The following is a 25,461-nucleotide window of genomic DNA, read 5'->3' as shown; positions in this document are numbered from 1 at the left end:
CCGCGTGTCACAGCCCTCGCACAGGGGCCGTGGGCCGGGAAGGGCAGGGGCTAGACCGCGGGTCGCGTGGGAGCCCTTCTCCCTCCGCTGAGGGCCATGCGGAGGGCGCTTCGTTGTGCTGGTGACTGTAGGTGGAGGGAGGACACCGGAGAGCAATGGTTCCGGAGGGGATGCGTTTCCCAGCCGGGAGCGGTGACTGCCGTGCCGGTTGAGGGGTGATGCAATGGTAGTGGCAGCAGAGCGGTGAGGAGCGCTGAGCAGAGCCGGGCCGGGTCGGGCCGCGCTTCGGTGAGTGAGTGAGGACCGGGCCAGGGATGGGGCCTCGCTGAGAGGCTCCGGCGGGCGGGGAACGGGCTCGTTGGGCGGTTGTTGCCGCCGCCGTGACCAGTGCGGGTGGCCGGGAGCGGGGGTCCCTGCTGGGCGCGCTCCCTCGCTGCCTCCCTGCCGCGAGGGTGTTTTCATCCGCTCCCTGCGGGGCCGCAGCCCTGTGGCTGCATCGCCAGCGCGTCAGAAGAAAAAGCCTTTTGCCCTAAGCAGTGGGGCGGGGGGTGCCTCGTCGCTGGAAAATGTGGCCCAGCCCAGGGAAGGGAGAGTTAGAAAGTGCCTTTGCCTTGCCCGGGCAGGCCTGTGGTGGGGAAGTGTTTCAGGGCCTCCAGGGTTAGAAACATGAGTTTGCTGGTTAATTTCATGCATAACCGTTCCTGGGCAAGAGCTCAGTTCTTAACAGCTGTAGTATAGTAAAGATTCGTATTAGACTTTATTCAGATGAGAGTGGTTGAATAGTCATATTATCTCAAGGAATCGCCTTGCATGCTTTTATTGTATTTTCATACACAAATTGATTACAATGAGTGGGAAGGTAGGTTTACTACAAAATGCATCCTATGTTGGAGTACTTCTTGAGGCATGTTTCACCCGATGTCTATGTGCATACTACCTGCCTTAATTTCACTTTTAATTTTTTGTTTTATTTCCAGGAGGCAAAACAGTTTTCAGGAACATAAGTGCCGGCAGACTTAAGTTCACATTCTTTCATTCTTTCATGAATTTTTTTGGGGGGGACCTTTATATTGCTGTTCTTTTTGAAAGTCTTGTTGTACCCTCATAACAATATTTGTCATGGGAGACTTAACATAATGTGAAACCCTGGTCTTTGATTCTCAGGTCTCCAACGCCAGATTGAGTAGCAAACAGTGAAAATGATCATAGATCTGTGATTGTCATCCAGCTGGAAAGAGACATGAATACAGTTCTTTTCTGATACCTGTGCCAAGGATCATTTTTGAGCTGTTCATAATGTTTTCGTATTCTTTCATATTCATACCATATTCATATTTTCATGTTCATTTCATATTCATATTCATTTCATATTCATGATGCTTTAATATTCTGAAACAGTCACAAGAGCAGTACCCATTGCAAGTTACCATGTATTACGTAGATAGAAAGAGTACACAATTCTTGGCTTTCAAGTTCACACTGTGAAACTGAGGCTTTTAAGTTCATTTTCAACTCTGGTCCGTCCTAAATATCCTAGTAGTCCATTCTCAAGTTCCCGTCTATCATTTTTATCCTCCAAATCTGTTTGCGTGCAGTATCTCATGTGTCTAGGACTGTTAGCCTTTGTAATATCAACAAGAAAGCAAGAAAATATGTCCTGATAAAATTTAGAATATCCAGACACTTCTTTTAAATGGTTTGCAATTGCATTTATGAATTTCAAAAGATAAAGACCTGTGTTCCAGATTACTGAATTCCTGGCTTGAATTCCACCAGAAAATAAGGACAGTACTGAAGTAAACAGAGAGAAGTTTTGGACAGCAGTCAATACCTTTTACATTCTCTAATTGTAATATCCTCATTTCTTGTTGCAGTGACTAGATACTTTTGCTGCTTCTTAATGAAAATGCACCTTCTTTTGGGTTTCTTTGCTCAGTTTAAATCCATAATATTCCAAACTTTTTGAAGAATATTTCTGTTTTACTGCTTCCAGTATGTGTGTGCTCAGTCTCAGCTGTAACATCTCAGCCTTTCTGAACAGAGGCGATCTATCAGCAGGAATGTACATTCAGGAATTAAGTTAAAACACCAAGTCACAACTTATTCTACACCAAAGAACAGCTTTTGTTACCTCTTTCTATTTTGTAAAATTTGAAGCCAGTAAAACTGGCATATTCCTACAGAAAGGGGGGTGTTAATCTTCATAAACATTTTCTGATATTAATTTACTCTATATACTTTCTTTTCCAGTTAAATATCTTGTGCCCATGAAAAAGAGGAAAATGCTAGTATCAAAATAAAAGAATCTTAGTAAATTGTAGGAATACATCACAGAATTGTTTCAGATGCTTCAAAGTATCTCTTTAAAATAACACTATCAAACTGTAAATAATGAAACTTGAAAGGATTGAGATTAGGTTAAAAACTTTACTATTACTGATAATACATTAGTTAATTATGTAATCTAAGCGTGGTATCTGTGTTAATAGACTTAAGTCAATTAAATTAGCAACTGGATGTACACACTTCTTGGCTTTCTCAGGCTTTAGCTGAAATCTGGGAATATTGCAGCTGTCTGACAAACAAAGCATTAATAGTAGATATATTTTGGTAACCAGCAAGTTTCCAAATCTTTTTTTTCTAGGCTTTTTACAGTGGCAGTGCAAATATATACTATGTAAATATAACCAAGGTTGTGATTAGACTGATTATTTTGTAGAAGGAAGGTTTTGAAATACTGCTGAACAGCTAATGCAACGATTACATGCTTTTGTTTCTTTTTTAATTCTGGGAAAAGGGAGCCAAATGAACGTGTATTTTTATTAACAGCTTTTATGATTCGCTTCAGTTACATACGTATCTTGTAAACTCAATCTATACATGCTTCACATGTAGCAATACATCGATAGTATGCTAGTGAGTCTCTCCTTGGCAAGTCAGTAGGACTTTACATGAGCACAGAGTTCTTCCTTCATGGACAGCATGACAGAGAATGCTTAGGACTTATGCTGTGTTTCCAACACACCACCATTTGCAACATTTGTATGAAATTAATTTAGTCTTTCAACTTGCATTGCGTTTGTCACTATCACATCTGAATACAATGCATGTAAAATAAGTGTCAGTTTATGAATTAAGATGACATCACTTTCCTCAAATAAAAAAGCTGTACGATAGCTTGGGTTATTGCATAAATTGGCCACATCAAATTGTGAGGCAGCACTTCACAACCTCCTATTATTTTTTGTGCATACTGCTGAGAAACAAATAGTTCCCTAAATTTAAAGCCTATGGCTTACCCAAAGTTTAATTGTTCTTTAGAAAGCAACATTTCTCACGGATAATCAGTGTGTTATGTAACATTTGGAGGAAAGCAGCAAAGGTGATGACTAAATTTTTCTCTTGTATATCTTTCTTTGGGCTGAAGTACTGTATTACACGTATTAAGACAAAATTGCAGATTATAGTTATAAAAAAATATTATCATTCAGAATTTGACAGGGTATCAAGTAGTACAAAAACATTAACTAATCGGGAATCAGATAACCTCTACCAACTGTTTTGAGATGCTCTGAATCATATGTATATTTAATTACTTTTAGTTTTAAGTTTGACTTTGAAAAGGTGTTCTAGTGTTAAATACATAGGCAAACAACATTAAGAGTGATCTCTAAATTTATTTAGTACTTTTGTCAGTCTCAGTACATGTCTGTTTGAAATTGAAGCTCATTTTATTTATGTCTCCACATTTATCAATCTGATATGAATAGAATCAGGTATGGGGTCAGTATAGTTTTTATATTCTTATTCTGTTCACCTAATCTTCAAGATATACATGAAAGAATAAAACACACTGGTTTTTGCCCTACAGTTCTCGTTGTTGCTGCTGTTTTGAATCTACAAGCGAAAGAATTGGAAGACATTAAATTTAGTTGAATTGTAAATAAACAGATCTTTTGCAGTCTGGCAAAATGGCTGACAGTCCGAACTGTGATGTGAAATCTCTGAGTCCACTTCAACTGTTTGAAAGAGTAACTGAACAAGGAGAGAAAGTCAGAGCCCTAAAAGCAGGAAAAGCAGCAAAGGTAATTCCATTTCATGTTTTGAACTCATCCTTTTTCAGTGTTGGTCTTTTTTTAAGCGTGCTGAAGAATATGATTATTTTGAGATCTATTTTGTATTGCAGTTAAAAAAAATCCTATTAAAAAGTATTTATGTCCATTTTGTGAACTGTGGGCATACCTGGAGCAAGGTAATCACTTGAAAAAAGAAAGATTTTACTCCTGAAGAAAGAACAGAGAATCTTAGAAGCCTGCTTCAGCTAGTTGACATGTTGTGTGACAGTATTTGGTTTTCAAGTAAAACTAATATCACTTTCAGTCTTCCCTGGTTTTAGATGCTTCATTAAAATGTTTTTCTCCAGGCATTATTGTACACATTAGCAAATACATCTTCCTGCAACTATACTGGCAGTCCCTGCTTTATCTCCCTTAAGTAATTTAGTAATTTCCCATTAATTTAAAGTTCTCTATTCTGTCACCACTATGTTGGCAACGAGTGTTCAATTTTAATATGGGATCTCATAGTGGATTGCTTCTGGGAGTAAGCCTTGAAAACTGAGAGTTGAATAAAGTGTTGATCTATTTATTGCTTGCATAAGGTGTTATGACAGCTTTGTACTAAAAAGGTCATAAATATTAAATTTTTAAAGAACTTTTTGTTCTAGTTTGTCTTCAAGTCTGCCAATGAACTGTAATGAATAAATTATTTTAAGATGAGCCAGTAAAAGCATTGTAAAGTAGATTATATAATAATTTACATTATAGTTAGGTATCTTAGAAATTTGTGCTTAAAATGTTACGCTTTATACCTCTGAAAAGCAGGCAGGCATGTTTTTTTCCTCAGGCAGAAATTGAAAAGTGAAACAGAGGTGCTTTAAATGTCTTGGCAATGGTGATGCTTTAAATTATGCTGATTAGGAAATGATTGTCTCCTATTTGCTTTTCTTTTACCTTTGGCAGTAATGCTGCAAATGTGTAGTAAACACTTACCATTTATGAATAAAGGCAACTCAGGTCAAAGCATGGATGCAGGATTTGGAAAGGTTAGAACATTCATATAATTGTTTGTCTTAAGTATGTTAAGTACAGGTGGGTTTTTTCCTTTATTCAGGATGAAATTGATGCAGCAGTGAGGATGCTTTTATCATTAAAACTGTCGTATAAAACAGCAACAGGACAAGATTATCAGGCAGGCTTGCCTCCAAGAGACCTTGTATTAATAAATAATGGTACAACTAAAGAAGAGGATGAGGATTTTGTGGACCCCTGGACTGTGCAAACATCAAATGCTAAAGGCGTGGATTATGACAAACTCATAGGTACAAATCTTTCTTTTCTACTAAGGAATTTATGTAAAGCGACACTAATGACTACAAAACCATCAAGGGTTAATAACAAATCCTGATCAAAACTATTATAGGTAACATTTAATTTATGCCCAGTCTTAGCATTCACATTTCTGAAGAATTTGCTGTAGGAGCTGAAAATGTCCCAGGCAGGGATTTCCTATGGAAGACTTAAATACTTTGCAAATAACTTTTCAGTTCAAAACAAAAGCTTTACTTGCAGTTTGTTTTTTGACGTAAGAACTGTAATTAGAAGTTATGTTAGTGAAGATGCTTTGAGTATCTCATCTTCAGTGGCTGTGATGCAGAACAGCTAGAGCCTGGATCATTCTGGACAAGCTAGAATTCTTCCTACCATCGCTCCACATCTGCCTTGACTTCCGAATTAGGGAGGGCAGGGATGATCGAAAACTAATGCAGAACTTTAAGTGTAATGACTTTTTCAGAAGACATATCATCAAGCAGACAAGTGCTGGCTGGGATGAAGAAGTGCAGCTCATTCAAAAAACATAAAATGCAATGGAAAATATTTTAGACAGAGGTATTAGAACACTTGCAAAGTTTTGTAATTTAAGAAACAGGGATTTAGTTAATTTCTTTATTTGTTTTACAGTCCGCTATATTAATAGTTTGAGTCTAGCATAGAAACAGGTGAGAGAACTGTTCATTAATTTTTAGTATTTTTGTCTTATTTTTCTTTCCATTATTGTCAGTCTTTGTATTTAGTACCTCAGTCGTACATTGCTGGTGTCTGCTTAGTAGCTTGTTTCTCACAATAAAGCATACACCCTTATGTGGCAGTAGCAGTATATTTTTGCTTTTGGGAGGTCAGTTGCTAGTGTCAGCATTCTTTTAACTTTGTTATTGTAAGATCATGTCAAATGTAGGTGCATATTGACTTAATGTGCAGAAGGTAATATGAGAAAGAAAAAACTGGAAACTGAAAAGTGTGCAAAAAAAATGTACGTCAGTGGGAGAGAAGGAAAAAAGATAATTGTTAGAATCTAGAAGTGGACAAGGTCTCTCATTGTCTTGTTACTTGTGTAGGGAGTATGGAGAAGGGTTTTTGTTTTCCTGGAGGAGTTTCTAAGTCTTCTAGAAAAGTGGGAAGAGTAGAATACTTGTGTTGTCCCAATCTCAAGGTCTTTCTGAGAATGAGTAGCATGACTTCACTGTAAATCAATTCTCTAAAGCCATGTTAAAGCCTGACAGCAATGCCCTTTTTTCCAGTAACTGTTTGTATACATATTACCTTTTGATCTGCCGTAGAGTGGTGAATTAGTCTAAAGGGTTTTTATGTGTTTACACTACTAGCAGATCGGGGAATTTGGTGGATGAGTCATTTTGCCTGTTGTAAATGATGTGCTAGAAATTTTTCAAAGAATGCTACCCTAGCCACTTCAGAAGTGAAATAGTTATTGTTTGTTATTGGTAAACTTCCTCTTCTTCTTCTTCTTCTTCTTCCCCCTTTTAAAAATAATAAGTATCGTCCAAGAACTTGACATCTGATAGCTGTTACTGCAGAGGAAATTTTTGTGCGACCTATAATCTGTTTATTTACTAGTGGTACCAGAGAAAGTTGCCAGTGTGCTTGTGTTTTAAGTAAACAGAAGAAATGGAAGTGCTAAAACCACTATGTAATTGTAAGGGATATTCTTCTCAAATGGTTGTTCTAGACGTACACTTAAGTGTATGGTTACAACAAAACAGCCTGAAGATATCCTGGGAAGCAAGATTCTGTTCGCTAAGTACTAGACATGAATATTCCTTTAATTTTTCCTTTTTGTTTGTTTGGGCATAAGCAAAGAGCAGAGGGATGAGTGAGAAAGAGATTTGTATGTTAACCATGCTGATAGCTGAATATTGCAAGTGATAACAAAATGGTTGAAGTTGGTGGGGACTTCAGCAGATCATCTAGTCAACCCCCCTCCTCAAAGCAGAGTCAACTAAAGCAGGTTGCTCGGGACTTTGTCCAGTAGGATTTTTATTATCTCTGAGGATGAAAATCCCATGACTTTCCTGGGAAACCTCTTCCTGTATTTGACCATGTGCACAAAATTAACGTTTCTCATATGTTTAAATGGAATTTCCTTTGTTTAAGGTTGTGCCCATTGCCTCTTGTCCTTGCACTGGGCATCACTGGGAAGTCTGGTGCTGTCTTCTTTAGTCCGTACCACCTCCCCTAATTGTGTGTTTATACACATCGATAAGATCCCTCCTGAGCCTTTTCTTCCTCAAGCTCAGCAATCCCAGCTCTCTCAACCTTTCCTTGTATGACAGATGCTCTAAGACCTTCATCTTCATGGGCCTTTGCTGGATTCACTTTAGTATGTCCATGGCCGGAGCCCAGAACCGGACCCAATGTTCCAGATGTGTCTTTAACGGTGCTGACTAGAGGGGAAGGATCACCTCCCTTGGCATTCTGGCAGCACTGTTCTGAATGCAGCCCATAAGGCCTTTGACCTTCTTACACCACAGAAGCACGTTGCTGGCTTATGTTCAATTCCTTGTCTGCCAGTACCCTAGGACCCTGGGGTCTGTCTGCCAAGCTGCTTTCCAGCCAGCTGACCCCCTGCCTGTACCAGTGTGCAGAGTTATTCCTTACCAGGTGGAGGACTTTGCATTCTCTTTTGTTGAACTTCATGATATTATTATCAGACCATTTCTCCAGCCTGCTGAGGTGTCTCTGAATGGCACCACAACCATCTGTTGTATTAGCTACCCATCCCTCCCAGTATTGTTTCATCTGCAAACTTGCTGAGGGTGTACTCTGTCCAGTCATCCACATCATTAATAAAGATGTTAAACGGTATTGGCCCCAATATCAACCCCCTGGGGAGCATAAATAATATTGGGCTCCAGCTAGACTTTGTGCTCTGGGTGACAACCCTTTGAGCTTGGCAATTCAGCCAGTTTTCAGTTCATCTTACTGTCCACTTATCTAGTCCAGACTTTTATCAATTATCTATAAGAATGAGATGGGACACAGTATCAGAAGCCTTTCTAAAGTTGAGATGAACAATATCTGCTGTTCTTGCCTCATCTACTAGACTAGTCATATCATCATAAAAGGCTATTAAGTTGGTCTGGCATGATTTCCCATTCATAAATTCACACTGACTACTCCCAGTGAACTTCATGTCTTTGATAATGTTTGGGAATGTTTTCCAGGATTATTTGCTCCATCACATGCCCAGAGATTGAGGTGGGGCTGGGTGGCCTGTAGTTCCACAGATCCTTGTTCTTGCCCTTCTTCAAGGTAGGAGTGTCATTTGCTTTCTTCCAGCCTCCAGGAACCTTTCCCAGTTTCTATGACTGTTTAAAGATTATTGAGACTGGCCTAGTCAGTGAAGTTACTGTAAAACAAATAGTAAGGTATTAGTTTTCTGTATGCAAATATAACATGGCAATGGCAAAGAGGAAGAGTACATAATAACTTCACCAAATGCAAATACACTTTTGAAAATGGCAGCTGTCAGGACTACTTATGTACAGCAAGTTGAAAGCTGCCTTTTGGTAAAAGCTAGAACACTGGAGAACAAAAGCATGCTAGGAATTTTTTTAAAGCTTGTTAGGGAATGGAGACAGTCCTTGTCAGAAGCTGTTTCAGAAGGCAGGTTCTTTGTGGATAGGAAGCATAAAATGTTTTGCACATCCTCATAAGAGGATAAGAGGAAATAGGTAAGGAAAATTTATGCAATTTTTTAGCAGGAAAGATGAAGATGGGCAATGAAGAGGGATTGTGTGGTCTGTAAATGTTTAGTAAAGGTACTTCGGCATTTACAGTAGATTGTTCTGTATATCAGAGAGATTTTAATCACTTCCTGTGACAGTATATGCCCAATTAATCTGGGGCATTCTCATGTTCTGTTTGTGCAAGATTAGCTTCTTGCCAGTTTCTGTTGTTCTTCTGAACAAACATTTCGTACTCATTTGGTCTCTTTTTAGCATTCATCCAGATTGTAATTACTTTGCTATTTTGTAATGCATTTTATTTGCTAGGAGAAAATTCATTCGGTGACTAAGGTTTGCTTAGGAAAAGCAGATGCAATAACATTCAGAAAACATACGGATTAAAGCAGTGGTTGCTGAATCATGTACCAGCATTCATCTTTTTTTAGTGACATTTATTTTAATGGGTCAGTGGGTGGGCCCAGTGTTTCCCTTGTGTCATATCCTGCTTGATTCACCTGGAGTGAATGAACAATTGTAAGCAGGAACTTGTTTCCTATTAGATAATCGTGCAGAAACCAAGCTGAATGTTGCAGTTGATGCACCTGAGGGACAGGATGCCATCTAGAGGAACCAGGACAAGACCAAGAAGTGGATCCATGTGAACCTCATGAGGTTCAACAAGGCCAAGTGCAAGGTCCTGCACCTGGGTCAAGGCAACCCCCAGTATTGGACAGGCTAGGGGATGAAGGGATTGAGAGTAGTCCTGTGGAGAAGGACTTGGGGGTGAAAAACTGGACACGAACCGGCACTGTTCACTCACAGCCCAGAAAGCCATATCCTGGGCTGTATCAACAGAAACGTGACCAGTAGGTCGAGGGAGGTGATTCTTCCCCCCTGCTCGGCTCTCCTGAGACCTCGTGTGGAGTACTGCATTCAGCTCTAGAGCCTTCAGCACGGGAAGGACATGGACCTGTCGGAGCGAGCTCAGAGAAGAGCCACGAAAATGGTCAGAGGGCTGGAATACCTTTGCTATGAAGAAAGCTGACAGAGTTGGGGTTCATGAGCCTGGAGAAGGGAAGGCTCCAGCAAGACCTTATAGCAGCCTTTCAGTACTTAAAGGGGGCTTATAAGAAAGATGGGGATAAACTTTTTAGTAGGGCCTGTTGTGATAGGACAAGGGGTAATGGCTTTAAACTAAAAGAGGGTAGATTTAGACTAGATATAAGGAAGACATTCTTTTACAGTGAGGGTGGTGAAACACTGGCACAGGTTACCCAGAGAGGTGGTAGGTGCCCCATCCCTGGAAACATTCAAGGCCAGGTTGGACAGTGCTCTGAGCATCCTGATGGAGTTGAAGCTGTCCCTGTTCATTGCAGGAGGATTAGATTAGATGACCTTTAAAGGTCCTTTCCAACCCAAACCATTCTATGATAAAATGCCTAGTTTTCCCTCCCATTTAGTAATTAATTCCTACTAACCTCATGTTTAATGATTATATACAAAGTTTTGTAGTAATGGTGTGCATAACCAGTAATTCTAGAAGAAAATCAAATGGATATAGAGGGTCTGGAATAGCAGAAGTGCTTGCCTCCAAGTTGATGCTCAGATTGGATACATTGCCACTCTCCTTTCCTGTCAAGATAGAGTCGTTATTTCAGTGAGGATTCCCGATTTTTTATTTTTTTTTTTGTGAAAGGCTGTTCAGTGAATAATTCATGTAACAAATCAAAAAAACTTCACATAACGAAATTAACAACACATCCCCATTTTCAGCCAGAGCGTAGGAGAGGAACTACCTGTACACAGGGCTTCTCGGCATCCTGGTGCTCCAGGGTACGTGTTGGTCTGACTCGTCTGTCCCATCCCTCATAAATACCTTGAGAGCACTGCAGTCTGAATAGTCTTTTTTGAGATGTGTGCAAAGCCTTGATGGACTAAAAGTAGCCTCCATGCTGTGCTTTGGGGACCTGTAAAGGGACGGAAGGCCTCATTTCTTCCACAGGAAACAGCAAGGAATTAGTCTAGTCTAGTATAAGCCCAGTGTGTTTGAATATTGGGCTTTTCAAATTACACCAGTGTGCTTAATATTCTTTGCAGCCCCATTTCTTTGTAAAATGAGTTGCATACCCAATGCAGTACATTAGGTAACTAGCACAGATTGAGAGCTTTGCCTCCACCTGCAGTCAGTCACTTTCCTGTCCAGTGGTGTAAACTGTTAGCTGTCCAGTTAAGGATCATTACCATGTGCTAGTATATAACATTAGAAGCCTACCTGCTCTGGTAAAAAGTTGTAGTCTGAGGAAGGTCATTTTGGTTAATTCCAAAATTCCAGAAGGAAAGCTTTTAATGTTACTGGCTTCTGGCTTAAAAAAGAAAATTTAGAAGCAAGAACGTGCATAAGGAGGGAATTCAAAGTAAAGCTGATCGTATGTGGGGCTTTCAAAGCAATTGTTGTGTTTTCCACAGGGTGGAAGTATAGCAGTCGTGTAAGTCATAGTTTACTAGTTGCATAATGAATGATTTAGAATTAATTTCTTTGTTTCTACTTTCATTAGGAAATTGGCAAGACGTTTGAAATTTGTTGAGTGTTGGCAGTATATTCCTGTGGAATGATTATTTCCTGTTACAACTAGGAAGAGCCAAAGTGCTGCTCCTGTGTGGACATGTGTCTTATAACCATGGAATCTGCCAGTGTAGTCTCCCTGTAATAAGATAGTTGGAATAGATAGATCTAGTTAGTTTGTACAGATAAAATGTATCTTTACATTCAGAATCTCTATTTTGTTATCTACTTTGGCATTTTCAATAATTAATAGGGCAAGTTGTTCTAAGGTTGAATAGACCAGAATAATAGCAAAGAGGAGATTCTTGTCTAGATTTTTTGATCAAGTTCAAATCATGGAGCTATTAGGGTCCAAGAACTGGGGCTGGTGTATAGAAGGCTTTACTGAAGCTTTAAGGAAGAAATAAGACTTTCGCAGTTCAGTTTTATTAGGATTGGGGAAAAAATACTGCTTTTTAACTCTATCAAAACCCTTTTTGAATGAAATGGCTACTTCTGAAAGTGTATTTTTATTAGCTGATTTCCTAATCCACCAAGTAATAAGTCTTATTTGATTGCCTTGAAGACTATTATGCATTACCTTTTCAAGCCTCTTGAGGGGAGCAGTGTCTACAATCACGCCCATATAAAAGAACTAAATTTGCAGAAGAGTATTTGGGGTTGGAAAGTGAAAAAAGGTGATCTGAGGGCAGAAAATTTAGACATTGAGAAGAACACTCAGAGCCTCACAGCCATTTTTATCCTGTGGCTTACAGCAGCCAAGTTACTGACCTAAATATGTTTCTTTGGAATGTTTTTTTTTGTGTTCTGAACATCAATACTTCTGCTGTAAGGAGACTGCAATTATAATCATTCATGGATGAAGCAATACTACATGTTGGGAATGGACTGGGCCTCCTAGCGTAGAGTTAGGACTGCAAATGACTGCTAGGACTTCAGGCAAGAATCAGGAAAATCTAGCCATTTTACCAGAGGCTTGAAGAAAGAGGTGTCCTTTTTAATCTAGACTACATTGATATGCTATTGGTAATCCAAGATCTGATTGTAGCTATGCTATGCTTACCTTTTTTTTTTTCTTTTTTCTTTTTTTCTTTTTTTTTTTTTTCACATTTTATGATTATAGTTCGGTTTGGCAGCAGTAAAATTGACACAGATCTGATCAATCGAATAGAAAGAGCTATTGGGCAAAAGCCTCACCGCTTTCTACGTAGAGGAATCTTTTTTTCTCACAGGTGAGGATTTATTGTTTTAAAATTCAAAAAGGTCCTATTAGGTGGACTTTCTGTCAACATTACTAGGAGAAACTTACGACTAGCAAAAGACCATGTTCCTTTATACCAAGGCAAACCAACTGTGTCACTTGAAATTAGCAACTACTGCAGAGACTTCCCCTGGCAGCACTTGAAACCCTTGGTTGCATTGGTTTCTTATATATCCTCAGTAATCCCAAAGTGAAGAAATGTGCACAGAATCTTTGTACAGGTTCCATTTCAGCTCTATGTTGGCGGCCAGATACAGGCGTTGGCCTAGCAGAGAACTCCAGGGCTCCTGTGGTGTCACTGCTGATGTCAGCAAGGGTCCGTGTGAGCTCTGGACCTATGCATCTGTATTGTTACATAAAAAAGGCTCAGGGAATAATCTTAAACATCAGCTTATTGTCAGCATGCGTGGGCTTTTGGCCTATGGCAACTAGCATGTTTCAAATAAGTGCCTGAGCATGACTCGGGGCATAACCTCCACCAGAGACCATTCCAAGCTGGTTGTTTGAACCTGTTTGGGAAATGATTCCCAGCTCTGTTTTACTAGGCCTTAGAAATTATTATGCAATTAAGTGATTTTAAAATATGCACATTTTTTATTTTCATTTAAATATTAAATTTTAATTTAATTTTTCTTTGAGTTTTTTTGATGGAGACTGAAGGAGACAATACCTTTCATGAATTAAAAGAATTAACAAACAAAACCTTTTTCTAGGGCACTTACCGTACAATATCTTATTTACAAATACATTTGGCTTTAAAAGCACTCAGATTTTGAACAGAAGCTTTTTGTTGTGCATGTTTCTTCCTAAAGAGTTGCACCGTGTTTTCTCTGGGTTTTTTTAGAGATATGGACCAAATCCTCGATGCTTATGAAAATAAGAAGTCCTTTTACCTTTACACAGGCAGAGGGCCGTCCTCTCAGGCAATGCATGTTGGTCATCTTATCCCATTTATATTTACAAAGTAAGTGATTTCTACCATTTGTATTGATCAAAACATTTTGGAAATGTTTAATGTGGTTTATAGAACTGCTGAAATGATACATTACAAAGAGTTTTGGTTATGTGAGGTGAATATTAATGAACTTAATGCAATCTTATCTTTTCACTAAAATGGTCGTAATCCCTGCGTCGCCATAAAGCACTCTTCCTTGCACCCTTATCCCTGTGGCACTCCTTAGAATTTTTGTTCTTAAAAATGAGTTTGTGATGAGACTGGGTAACGTTGCCATGTAACATGGTGCCTGCAGCACAGAGACATGGGACTCGAAGAGCTAAAAGTCTCTTTGAATTCTGTTTCCATTGCAAATGATGACCCCTATCGTATGTACAGGAAACCATGTGTGAGTCTTTTTTTCCAAGTAAGTTGTCATCATAATCTGTATAAAATGTTTATTTATCCTGTTCACATAAACATAACTGCATATGCATACAAAGAAAAGAGAAGCAGACCTCCTATACTTTTGCTTAAATGTGTAAAAATATTTTAGCTGTGTGATTCATGTCCCTATTTTAACTTACTTCGCGATAAAAATCTTTCTGTATTTATTAGGTGGCTTCAAGAAGTGTTTGATGTTCCCTTAGTTATACAGTTGACTGATGATGAGAAATACCTTTGGAAGGACCTGACAGTTGAGAAGGCACATGAGTATGCTAGAGAAAATGCAAAAGACATCATTGCATGTGGTTTTGACATCAACAAAACCTTTATATTTTCTGATTTAGACTATTTGGGGTAAGTATAAATTTTTTTAGGGCATTGTAATGAAAAAAAGTGTCTGTATTTTCTCTCCAGCTTTGACAGCCAGCAATGTTTTAATAAAGGTACATAAATTTGAAAGCTTCAAGGCAAGTTTTACAACACTTAAAATAGAAACATTCTAATTTTTCTGCTAAAATTTATTTGTATAATATTGTCATTCTCCTATATAACATATGAACACATACTTGTGTGTGCAGTGCTTAAATTTAAATTATAAGAAATATATTAAACCAGCTAAATTGTAAAAATACCTAAACCACCAAGAAACCTCCAGACTGATTTGTTTAAGATGGTATCAGAATCTCTGAGATGTGTTTACACTTTATCTGCATTAACAAAAGTCATTCTTAGAAACTTGTTGTGGTCAATTAATTTAATAATACAGCATGAAAAATTATTATTTGAACTTTGAGTAAAATTTAAAGAAGATTTAAGAAAAAGAAACTGCTATTGGAACTGCCGTCTCGGAAGAAAGAAGTTTTATGGCAGAGTTCAGAACTGAAGCTGTGGCCTTTGTTTTTCCATGTGGGGTGATGAGCTTCCTTAAAGACTGGGATGAGAGAACGTGTGGTTTAGAGATGAACTGTATAACATACAGCCCCCAGAACGTGGAGTCTACAAAGCAGTTTTTCCTCCTTTCAGTCTCCTGGCTTTCCTGCCGTAGAAAGTTGCATCAACACAGATCAGTCTTGTGGCTGAATGAGGGCGGTTCAAAACTGCTGTTTCTTTCGCTTTAGCTCCTCAGCAGAAATAAAAAATAGTTGCTGAACTATTTTTAATTTGGAAATGCTGGTGCCCTATTTGGTGACAAAGTCCAACCCGTAAACTTGGCTTGTAGAAAATGAGAATTTGGAGGATGTGAACTACTAATCCTTCAGTGAACTGCAGTGTCCTGTATGGGATACACACTGGGGGTAGCAAGCAACACAGAAGACATGATCCATTCAGGTTGCCTGAGTTTACAGAGAATTATAAAATAAGTAAATTTCAGGCTTCATGAGGTGTTTTGGCACCATTTCCAAATCAAAATATTTCTGGGTTTAGACTGTTAATTGTGACAAAAATATGTTTGCTGTAAGTGTTGGAGTGAGGGAAGAATAAATTAAACTTTCAAGGCACAGAATTTTTGTTTGTTAATAATTTTTTAATTGTTAATCTCACTGGGCCACAAAAAGCCTGAAATTGTGAGATTTAGTCCTGCAGGTTTTTTGACGTTCTCAGCTTTTGGAGTGAAAGTTTCTACCTACACATTTCTACTCTTACTTTATTTTGCCACTTTTTCTCACAGGACAAGTACTGGATTCTACAAAAACATCGTCAAAGTTCAGAAGCATGTTACATTTAACCAAGTGAAAGGAATCTTTGGCTTTACAGACAGCGATTGCATTGGTAGGAAATAATGAGTCACTAGAAGTGATGCTTGCTTTCACTTTCTATGGCACTATTTAAGTAATAATTTAAAGAGATTAGTATCTGCCACTCACAAAACTGTTAGAAAAACCAAGATGATCCATGTTTCTAGGCTGATTCTAAAAGGCTGTTATTGTGATTCCTTCAATATAGAAAATACTTCATGGTGAGATTTCTAGTATAATATCTACCTTTATGGCTTTAGTAACAGCCAAGTACAAAACAAAAGTGTTGAAGTGCCCAGGATAGAAAACTTTTGGATATTTTTAATGTATGTAGTGATTGAAACTATAGTCAGTTATGCCTCCTAGAAATTTCCATACCAAAGTTATATAGAAGCATTTCTCTTCAGAAAAGGTTCTATTAATACATACGCATGTATGCATATGAAAAAAATTAAGGAGTGCTCAAAAGCCTAGTTACAGAAAGGTGCTGGGTAAATCTGTCTTCCATTTACTTCACTATGATTGCAAATTTCTATCACATTGGCCAAAAAAAAGATTGTGTCAAAGATAGCATTGAAGCCTTGGTGTTCCTGAGCACTCATAACATTCTTTGACCCATAATTGAGTGAGTGACAGCGTTTCAGCATTCACTGTAACTAAGGGACAGATTCCTACTTGTTTTAACAGTGCTCTAATGAAAGTTCATATTGTGGTAATGACTTCATTACATGTTTGGAAAAATCTGCTATTTGCTTTCTGTTCTGAGAGGGTTTTGATCAAGGAAGCAGGTTGGTCACCATGTGATTAAGCACTGTATTAAAAAAAAAAGCTAGACACATTTGAGATGCTTCATGAGTACAGCATGCATATAGCAGTGAGTAAGATCTTAGAGGGGAACTTGCCTGAGAAGTATCTCTGTAGTCATTCTCTCACAAAGAGGGGGGGGTGAGGAAAGCAGCTCAGTGGTGATATAGTCAATTGTATTTCTGGGAAGGGTGGATAGTTCAATGATGAAGAGAGTATGCACTGATGAACCTTTTCTGAAACCTGTGATCACAGCCTGCCTTTTTTCTTTAGTTTCTATGTTAGTTGAAGGATTGTTGACATCATAGAAGGCAAAAAAATAAAGGTTCCTCAGATAAGGCAACACTGTTTGATAAAGATAGATGTGGGTCTTCAACTGTCTGAATGATTCGCTTGTGCACTGTACATATTTCAGAAAGTTCTCTCTATTTGTCATTGCTTATAATGGCTGCTTAGCTTTCCCAAACATGTTGTTTTCCAGGAAAGATCAGCTTTCCTGCTATTCAAGCTGCTCCATCTTTCAGTTCATCATTTCCACAGATCTTCAATGGCAAGGAGAACATTCAGTGTCTTATCCCATGTGCTATCGATCAGGTAAGAAAGTCATATTACTTGATTTGTTTATCATGGATTTGGTTTTGTAACATACTATTTAAGCTTTGTGGTGGTATATCAAAATATCTGGAAAACATTCTTGTAAGCACTTTTCTGGGGCAGAAGCTGGAAGAGATAGAAGGATGTTGTGCTGTGTCCTGATGAAGATGAAGGCTTAACCCAACAATCATGTATTCATGCATTGCGCATTCTTGTGTAGTCTTGGATCTATCTTGATCTCAATCCAGTTCACAGTGAGCTGACATCTGTGAAAGCAAAGTAACTATGCAAAAGTGTACTGACATGGGGGTAAGAAGATGATTTTGGCCATCTCCATGGTAACTAGGACAAGATGTAATGGGCTCAACTTGCCCCACAAGAGATTTACATTGAACCATAGGGAAGAACCTTCTATCAGTGAGAATAAAGAAGCATTGAAATAGTTTGCCAGAAAGGCTGCAGAACCTTAACAATTCAGATATATTTAGAGAGGATGGAAGACCATCAGCTACAAGCGACATCATTACTTTTAAATAAGCATTGTTTCTAGGAATCAGATTCTGCACTCTCTGAATCTTTAGCTATTTTAGTCACAAGGACGGTCACTGGAAGATCATGTAATTACATTCATCACCACAATATTAGCTGGTAATATTATTGCAGTTGGTTTAAGTCAGGTCATCAGCACAGCACTGCCAGCTTGATCACTGATTTAGTTCAGATTCTGTGCTGGTTATTAAACGTTTTGGGAGGAAGCTTTCATTTTTAGTCTGCATCAGTCTCCAGGTGTAATTGACTTCATATAAGTCTTTGTAAATATGCCTATTAGCTGAGGGAATCAGAGTGTACAACAAAAGTATGAGAATGAAAAAAGGGATTTTGTTGGTTTGTTTCTTGGGATGAGCTGGATTGGAAGTAGGTTCTAGGACACTTTGTGATTTGGTTTTTTTTTTCTGGTTTTGGTTTGGGTTTTCTTGAGGCCACATGTTAAGGCATAAACAGGTCAGCACTAATCAGCTTTTAAATCACATTTTTCAACTTTATTCTGTGCTTTTATTGATGGTTGTTCTAGGATCCTTATTTTAGAATGACCCGGGATGTAGCACCTAGAATTGGACAGCCTAAACCAGCCTTACTGCACTCAGTCTTCTTCCCAGCCCTGCAAGGAGCACAGACAAAAATGAGTGCTAGTGACCCAAACTCCTCCATCTTCCTCACTGACACACCCAAACAAATCAAGACAAAGGTAAGGACCTGCAAAACCTGAGAGTGCAAAGCTTTATAACAAAAAGGAATGGTGGTCCTCGTGGTTTCAATGATGAAATCTGAATCCTTTTTCCCATACGTTTCATGGTAAAGCATCTTCAGAAATTGACTGAGTTATGCAGATTTAACTAGACTATCAAATACAGTCTTTTGCCTTGCCAACTAGTTAAACAGTACAAATATTACCTAGAATAACATACAAAACATCATGTTTGTTTATCTGATACCTGCAGAGCAGTGGTGTAAAAATAAGCACTGTGGAGACTCATGCTCTAAAAACAAATATTTTGTTTCCATAGTTTTGAAATCTGACAGTCCTTGGTGTAAATCAAATAAACAGCTCTTTCTTTTGACTGCCTTTCCACGCTGAGAGAACCAAGCATTGCAGGGTGTCAGTTGCAACACAGGTCAGGCTTTTCCTGCTACTTGGGGATCTACTGCTGCCATGCATTCCTCCCTCCAGTTCATAAATAAATATTATGTTGAATTTCATCTGAGTTTTAGAAAGGGTATTTTCTTCCATGTGAATGCCTTTTCAAGTTCAAAGGAAAATCCCTCTTACCCAGTGTCAAAGGATTTGGTTTGACAGAAGTTCACCTGTGTTGTGTTATTTTAAAAAAAAAAAAAAAAAACAGTCTCCGGAAAATGATTTATAGGCATGATAACCAGACATGAAATAACTATCGATCAGAACAAGAAAAAAGATGTATGTGTTTTTTCTGCTGGATGGGCTTGGATTAATTCTTTTATGGTTGACAAACCTATGTATAGATCAGATTCTTCTACAGCCATCTCATAATGATTCATTATCTTATGTAGAAACCGATTAAACAGTACTGTTTTGAAGAATTGGAATTTTTCATGTGTTTGGATTATTATAATTCCAATTTATTTACACAATTACAGAGCTGTGTGTTTTTTTAAAAAAGCTGTAATTTCAGAATAGAGGATACATAGTGGTAGTGTTAGTAACTTTCTTCCATTTTTTTCCTGGCAAGTAGCTAGTAATCTGCAGAGAGATCCAAGATGCCTTATGCCCAGTTAATAAGTCCTGTTTATGCTATCTGCGAAGTAGGTTGGAAAAATAACAAAATAGTTTTAGCTACTTTGAATGTAAAAGCTATAAAGAAAAATTTCTGAACATAATGTAAAGTATTGAGTAATGAAGGACAAGCAGTGATTTATTTCAGCTTCTGAAACCCATCAGAAATAATTATGGAAATAGAGCTTGAGTAAAAGACCAAATATTGTTATGGCCAATAAATTAAAAAATAGAGAAGGAAAGGTCTCTTCCAGTGATGGATGAAGGTTAAAAAGAGAGTCCCACTGCTGCACACAAAAAATTACTGCTTACAGCATTTTTCAGATTATTAGGATGTCGCTAAGTAATGGGGTTCAAAACTTACAGGTAATAGAAAATGAAAAATTACTACATATTGGGAAAGGCTGACAAGCTTCTGAGAAGTCCATGGACATGAATGGCAACATTACAATAAACTATTCTTGTTTCACCTATCAGCACCAAATTACAACTCAATTATTTGTTTGGTTTCCTAGAAAGTGTTATTTAAATTCTAAGCCTGTACTAATTCAGGGAAAAGATCAATGCATCACTGTAGATAAATCATTGAAACCCTCGGTCAAGGAGTAGATGCCAGAATATGTAAAAAAAGAACTTGAGATTAATATAAGAAACATTTTATATAAAGCAACAATGTGCCTTCACCTGGCGTATTGTATTTCATCCCTCTCATCTTAGTAAAAAGACAAAACTGTAGAGACGAGGGACATAGCAAAAAATTCATACAAAGAATTTCAAATTCTGGTAAGGAGAGAGGTAAGTGCAAAACAATATGTAAAAACTTGGTTTTACAGATATGGAGGCAGCTATTCAGACTGTCCTACGATATAATAGGTGTAATGTGACAGATGGTGGTTCATTTTCTGAAGATATAAATCAGTGCAATTTTTTGTATGTAATTCATTGCCACAAGACATCATCTGTAACTGGTGGTTAGAAAGATGCAAAAAAGCACTAGACAGTCATACAGATAGTAAGAATCTTCAGAAATTTTAAATATATAACAGCTTCTACATACTAGAATTAATAAAAATTAAAAAAAAAATCTACTTCATACACATGTGTGTCTCTGGGCTGGTTGATGATGATACCTGAAAAGATACAAGAGCCAAATGACAGCTCAGCTTATGGTTGAGAAATACTTTCTTCCTGGCAATTTATTTTCTTTAAATTTGTAGGAAGATTAGCATCTTCTGAGAATTCTACACATGTATAAATTTTTAAAACAGGCCAGTAGCTTCTGAATTTACTGGGAATGGGAGTAGCAGGTAGATCTCTTCACCAGTGCAGTTTATGTGCCCATAGGAAGATATGCTTAAAAAGAGGGGGTGAGAGTCAGCAAGTATTCCACTTTTAGACTGAACAATTGGGCATTTGTTTAATTTTAGCCATTCTAACCAGAGTTTTGTAATCTTTGATTTTGCTTTCTCTTCTTTTCCTTTTCCCTGAAAAGAGGAGGCAGCTAAAATCTCTCTAGGATTTCTTCAAAAATTCTCCATGTCTCCTCCATCTCTTTCAAAATTAATTTCTTGATGAAGTAAATACCTTATTTTTTTCTTACATGAAGGACACTCCCTGTAAGCACAAATTCTATCCAACAGAAAACAGCTTCAGCAAAAGGAACTTAAAAGCTTTTTAACTGACTCTTGGGTGGATTATTTTAAATTTTTGTTCATTTTCATTTGAATATGTGGTCTGAAGAGTATGTGTGTAGCCGTTTTTCCTTGCTAGATTCTAATGACCTCCTTTTGCCTCCCTGCTTTGGTCCTGAGGCTCTGCATTAACTGGGCCCACTCACACTTCAGCTAGTCCTTAATACAGAATTTGGAGGATCATGATAGACCTCCATTTACAATATAGTAATCCAGAATTTAGTAGAAATTATACTATAACATTATTATGTTGTTTCAGATTAACAAGCATGCCTTCTCAGGAGGCAGAGATACTATTGAAGAGCACAGAAAGTACGGAGGTAACTGTGATGTTGATGTGTCTTTTATGTACCTGACTTTCTTCCTAGAGGATGATGACAGGCTTGAACAACTGAAGCAGGTAAGTAGCCAAGTTGAAGATAATATTATCCATTCCTGATTGTGAGGACAAAGCTGTAACTAAGTCCTCAACAATGCTGAAACTTAAGTCCTATGAACCTTCTCCAGGAAGGTAATTGTGTTGTCATCCTTACGCTCCTCATCCTTTGCAATTCAGTATTAAGATCTTTGTATTTGTTTGTTTGCAATGTGCTTCTTTCTCACAGACCAATCTATCTGTTCTTTAAGGAAAAAAAATTAAAAAAGAAGAATCCATAGTATTTTAATAGGGATCTCCGGCATAGTGTAGGACAGTATCTCCCTTACCTTTCAAATGTGGCCGCTGTAGGATTGGTGTTAATTGTATAATACACTCTGCCTGTTCCTTATCTGCAAGGTACCTAAATACTCTGCAAAACTACAGAAGCTTATGTCTAAAGCTTGCTGGTTTTTTGTTTTTTCTTATTATCACAAGAAATGTAATGGCTATGAGGAACTGATTCACTGAGACCAAGCAGAAATTGGGTTTCATATGGGTTTGAGGAAAATGCACCTTATCTTGTAGACTTTTTCCCCCAGGGGTGGTAGCAAGACATTTCACTTCATTCAGCTACACGATCACCATCAATACTAGGCAGCATGCATTCTCTGTGAGGCAGTATCAGCACTGATGGTACCCATGTCACATTGGTTTATGAGCTTTCTCATGCTGGCAACAGCTGCAAGAAAGTCAAAAGCTGCAGATTCTTCTCCAACCCTCTCTTGCCCACACCGGAGCGGAGTTGGATAGCTACTAATCCCCATGCCGACTGTTGCAAATTTCTCATGGAAATCTGGAGCACCTTTGACTTAATGAGCTGTTTTCCATTAGTCTCCAACCACTGCAACAGTATCAGTCTAATTCTGCTGCAGAGACAAAGCCTAGACCACAGCTAGAAGCTTGCTGCAATGCTGCCTCTGAACCAGATTAGAAAACATGAAGTCACGGCTTACAACGGCAGTAATGGAACTGTTGCAGTTAATGGTACCAGAGGAATAAGCTTTCAGAGAAAGCAATGTTAGTGGGTTTTATAACAAACAAACAAAACCAGAAAAACTCACCACCCCCAAAAACCACCACTGAAATTACAGTTCAGTTCATTGTTACTGTATTTTACTGTTGCTGAGTGAGCATCAGCAAGTTACACCTTGACTTGATACTACAAATGGCTTGATGACAAGGGGAAGTAAGATTATCATGGGTTTTGTTATTTCAAATCGTAGCTGGACTGCCCCAGCCATGGGCTGAACCAGTCAGCTGGTAGCCTGTGCTTCTAGCTAAAGCATTTTCAGCGTCAGAGCAACTGAATGCATTGCCAACTGTGAATATGACTATTAGTAAGAACATAGATTCTGAGTCTTTGCTATAAAAAAGTATTTGAATCCCATCTAATCTCTTACCCAAATGCAGTGAGAGAAAAATACGAGAATTTGTAGCTCTTATTGCAAAAAACAGTTTAGGGTGACTGTTTAATTGAACTGGGATTCCAGGGAGAAAAACATGCAGTTTCCTGAAAATAATTACAGGATTTCCCAGTTACATTCTTGTGAATGTAGCTTATTCAGTCCATATAAATTGTCATGTATGAAATTGCCCAGCTGCCTTAATCTTTCTTTGCAAGTTACATCTTCAGAATGATACTGCATGTGCTTATTTTTAAGGCATCCAAATCTGTATTTGTTAGGGCCAGGCTTTTAAAGAAATACTCGTCACTGAGTCTTTTTCCATATAGCACCACATTTAGTAATCAACACTTTCTTGACAGGCATACACAAGTGGGGAATTGCTCACGGGGGAGCTGAAGAAGGTCCTTATTGAAACATTGCAGCCCTTGGTAGCAGCTCATCAAGAGAGACGGAAGCAGGTCACAGATGAAATAGTGAAGCAATTCATGACTCCACGGAAGCTAGCTTTTGAATTTTGAAGAAATGTGTATGTAACTTACCACTTGATTAAACCAAAACCAAGTAATTGTTGTCTTCTGTTGTATGTCATCACTCCCTAGTTATATACAGCCTGCAATCAGTGCTTTATAAATACTGCTTTTAATGAGTTAATTACCATGAACATCAGAGTACAGGCAAAATTAAAAACAGGACTCTATTTAAAATCAGAGTATATGAGAAAATCTTGCAGAAAAGCATGTCTGTCAGCACAGCATTGTATTTTATTGTATTTCATGTTGAAAATATAAATTAAAATTCCATTTTGATGATAAAGCCTAACTTGTAAATTGTTTCAGATATGTTGGTAAGAGGTCATATCTCAAACTAAAAACTAATAGCTCCTACTAACCATTAACTGTGTACCTTGGTTTACTAGACTGCATGTCCTTTTGCGCTACTGGGAACATGCTGCACACAAAAAGATAGTGACTGTTACAAAGTAGAGTACACAGTGACATGGGCCTGGGACCGATACAGAAATAATGATCTGTGAGTTGAACATGGGAGAAAGAATATCGGGGTGGTGTTTTGCTATCATCTTCTTCTGTGACCTGGGGCAAGTCATAGAAATCTCACTGTACTTTTGTTTCTGCAGCTATTTAACTGGTCTGAATGCCTCTGGAGGGAGGAGGTTATCACAAGGTTATAAAGTTCCTTAATAATCTCGGATGGAAGATAATATAGAGATGCAAATTTTAGTTCCCAGTTATAAAAATTACTGAGCATTAAATCATGCTGTGAAAAGGAAGTTGCTGCTGGACACAGGGATACTTCTAGTACTGTCCTGCTTTACTGCACCAGGTCATTTGAACTAGGAGTGCTTATTTTAAGATGTATTCCAGTAAGAAAATATACTTTAAGTACCTCATGTAATATTTAATTATCTCCTTTCTTAAAAAGAACTTCAATGTCTTTGCTATGATTTATGGAAGAAAAATTCAAATTATTAACTAATTAGTTTTGATACATACAAGACAAATCTATCAGTTTGCATTCAACGCTGTATTTATAAAGAATAGAAAGTTGCTAGCCCGTAGTCTTATCTGCATCAAACAGGTGGGTATTGATGTGTGGTATTTGCAAATAATTTAAAAATATCAGGAAGGCACTTGAATGAAATGTGAAAGATACAAGCTTTAACAGGGTCTGTACTGTGGGGCCTAGTAGACATATATCAACTGTAGCATTCTTTAAAAAAAAAAAAAAACAATAAAAAACAAAAAAGCAATACTTTTAATTTCGGTGTAAACCTTTGAAGTCAGCTGATTGCACTTGAGTTGAGGGAGAAGTTTCAAGGATGAGACTTCTCGCCAACTTCAGCAGACCTTGGATCAGCCTGTTAGTACATGAGAATGTGCTGAGCTATTTGTGCTGCCTGGAGTGGCTGCCACTGCCTTCATAGCAGCGGCAGTTCTGTAACACAGTGTGCTAGTCCTCTCCAGCAGTGACCTTGCCTTTCGGAGATGGAATTGCCTGTGTGCCAAGTTGTGTATGAGGTGAACCTGTTTGTGTGAGGAACCAAGGAAAGACTGAAATGCAAGGCAAATTTCGTTCTATTGCATGCATTTCAAACTTGTGCTGAAAATAGCCATGCTTAGGTTTTGTCTTTTTCTCTACAGTTTTTTTACATTGCTAATACAATGCCATTGACTTTAATGTATTAAAGTATGTAAGTAA

General features: G+C 38.0%; 1 protein-coding gene across 3 annotated transcripts; it reads left to right on the top strand.

Annotated features, from left to right (window-relative positions):
- The first annotated feature begins 140 nt into the window (after positions 1-140).
- On the top strand, positions 141-23,809 carry WARS1 (tryptophanyl-tRNA synthetase 1). Of its 3 annotated transcripts, none has more exons than XM_056346006.1 (11): positions 141-288; positions 3,872-4,085; positions 5,173-5,380; positions 12,769-12,877; positions 13,751-13,870; positions 14,459-14,641; positions 15,957-16,057; positions 17,309-17,421; positions 18,494-18,667; positions 21,680-21,820; positions 23,604-23,809. In XM_056346006.1, exons 2-11 carry the CDS (start codon positions 3,972-3,974, stop codon positions 23,760-23,762), a joined length of 1,422 nt encoding a protein of 473 aa, XP_056201981.1. In that variant the 5' UTR covers positions 141-288; positions 3,872-3,971; the 3' UTR covers positions 23,763-23,809. The 3 variants fall into 3 exon arrangements, with proteins under 3 accessions (XP_056201981.1, XP_056201983.1, XP_056201982.1); XM_056346008.1 differs by having other exon boundaries at positions 178-288; positions 3,952-4,085; XM_056346007.1 differs by having other exon boundaries at positions 222-296.
- Positions 23,810-25,461: the final 1,652 nt, after the last annotated feature.

Source organism: Falco biarmicus, chromosome 7 (genome assembly GCF_023638135.1).
Source record: "Falco biarmicus isolate bFalBia1 chromosome 7, bFalBia1.pri, whole genome shotgun sequence".
In the NCBI taxonomy this organism is placed as follows: Eukaryota; Metazoa; Chordata; class Aves; order Falconiformes; family Falconidae; genus Falco; species Falco biarmicus.
The sequence above is the reverse complement of the archived record's forward strand: the minus strand, read 5'-3'. Positions and strand labels throughout refer to the sequence as shown.

Excerpts from the sequence above, each read along its gene's own strand:
- WARS1 (XM_056346006.1), top strand. The coding sequence starts at position 3,972 with ATGGCTGACAGTCCGAACTGTGATGTGAAATCTCTGAGTCCACTTCAA. Across the intron at positions 4,086-5,172 it reads AAGCAGGAAAAGCAGCAAAG|GATGAAATTGATGCAGCAGT; the intron begins GTAATTCCATTT and ends TCCTTTATTCAG. Across the intron at positions 5,381-12,768 it reads GGATTATGACAAACTCATAG|TTCGGTTTGGCAGCAGTAAA; the intron begins GTACAAATCTTT and ends TTATGATTATAG.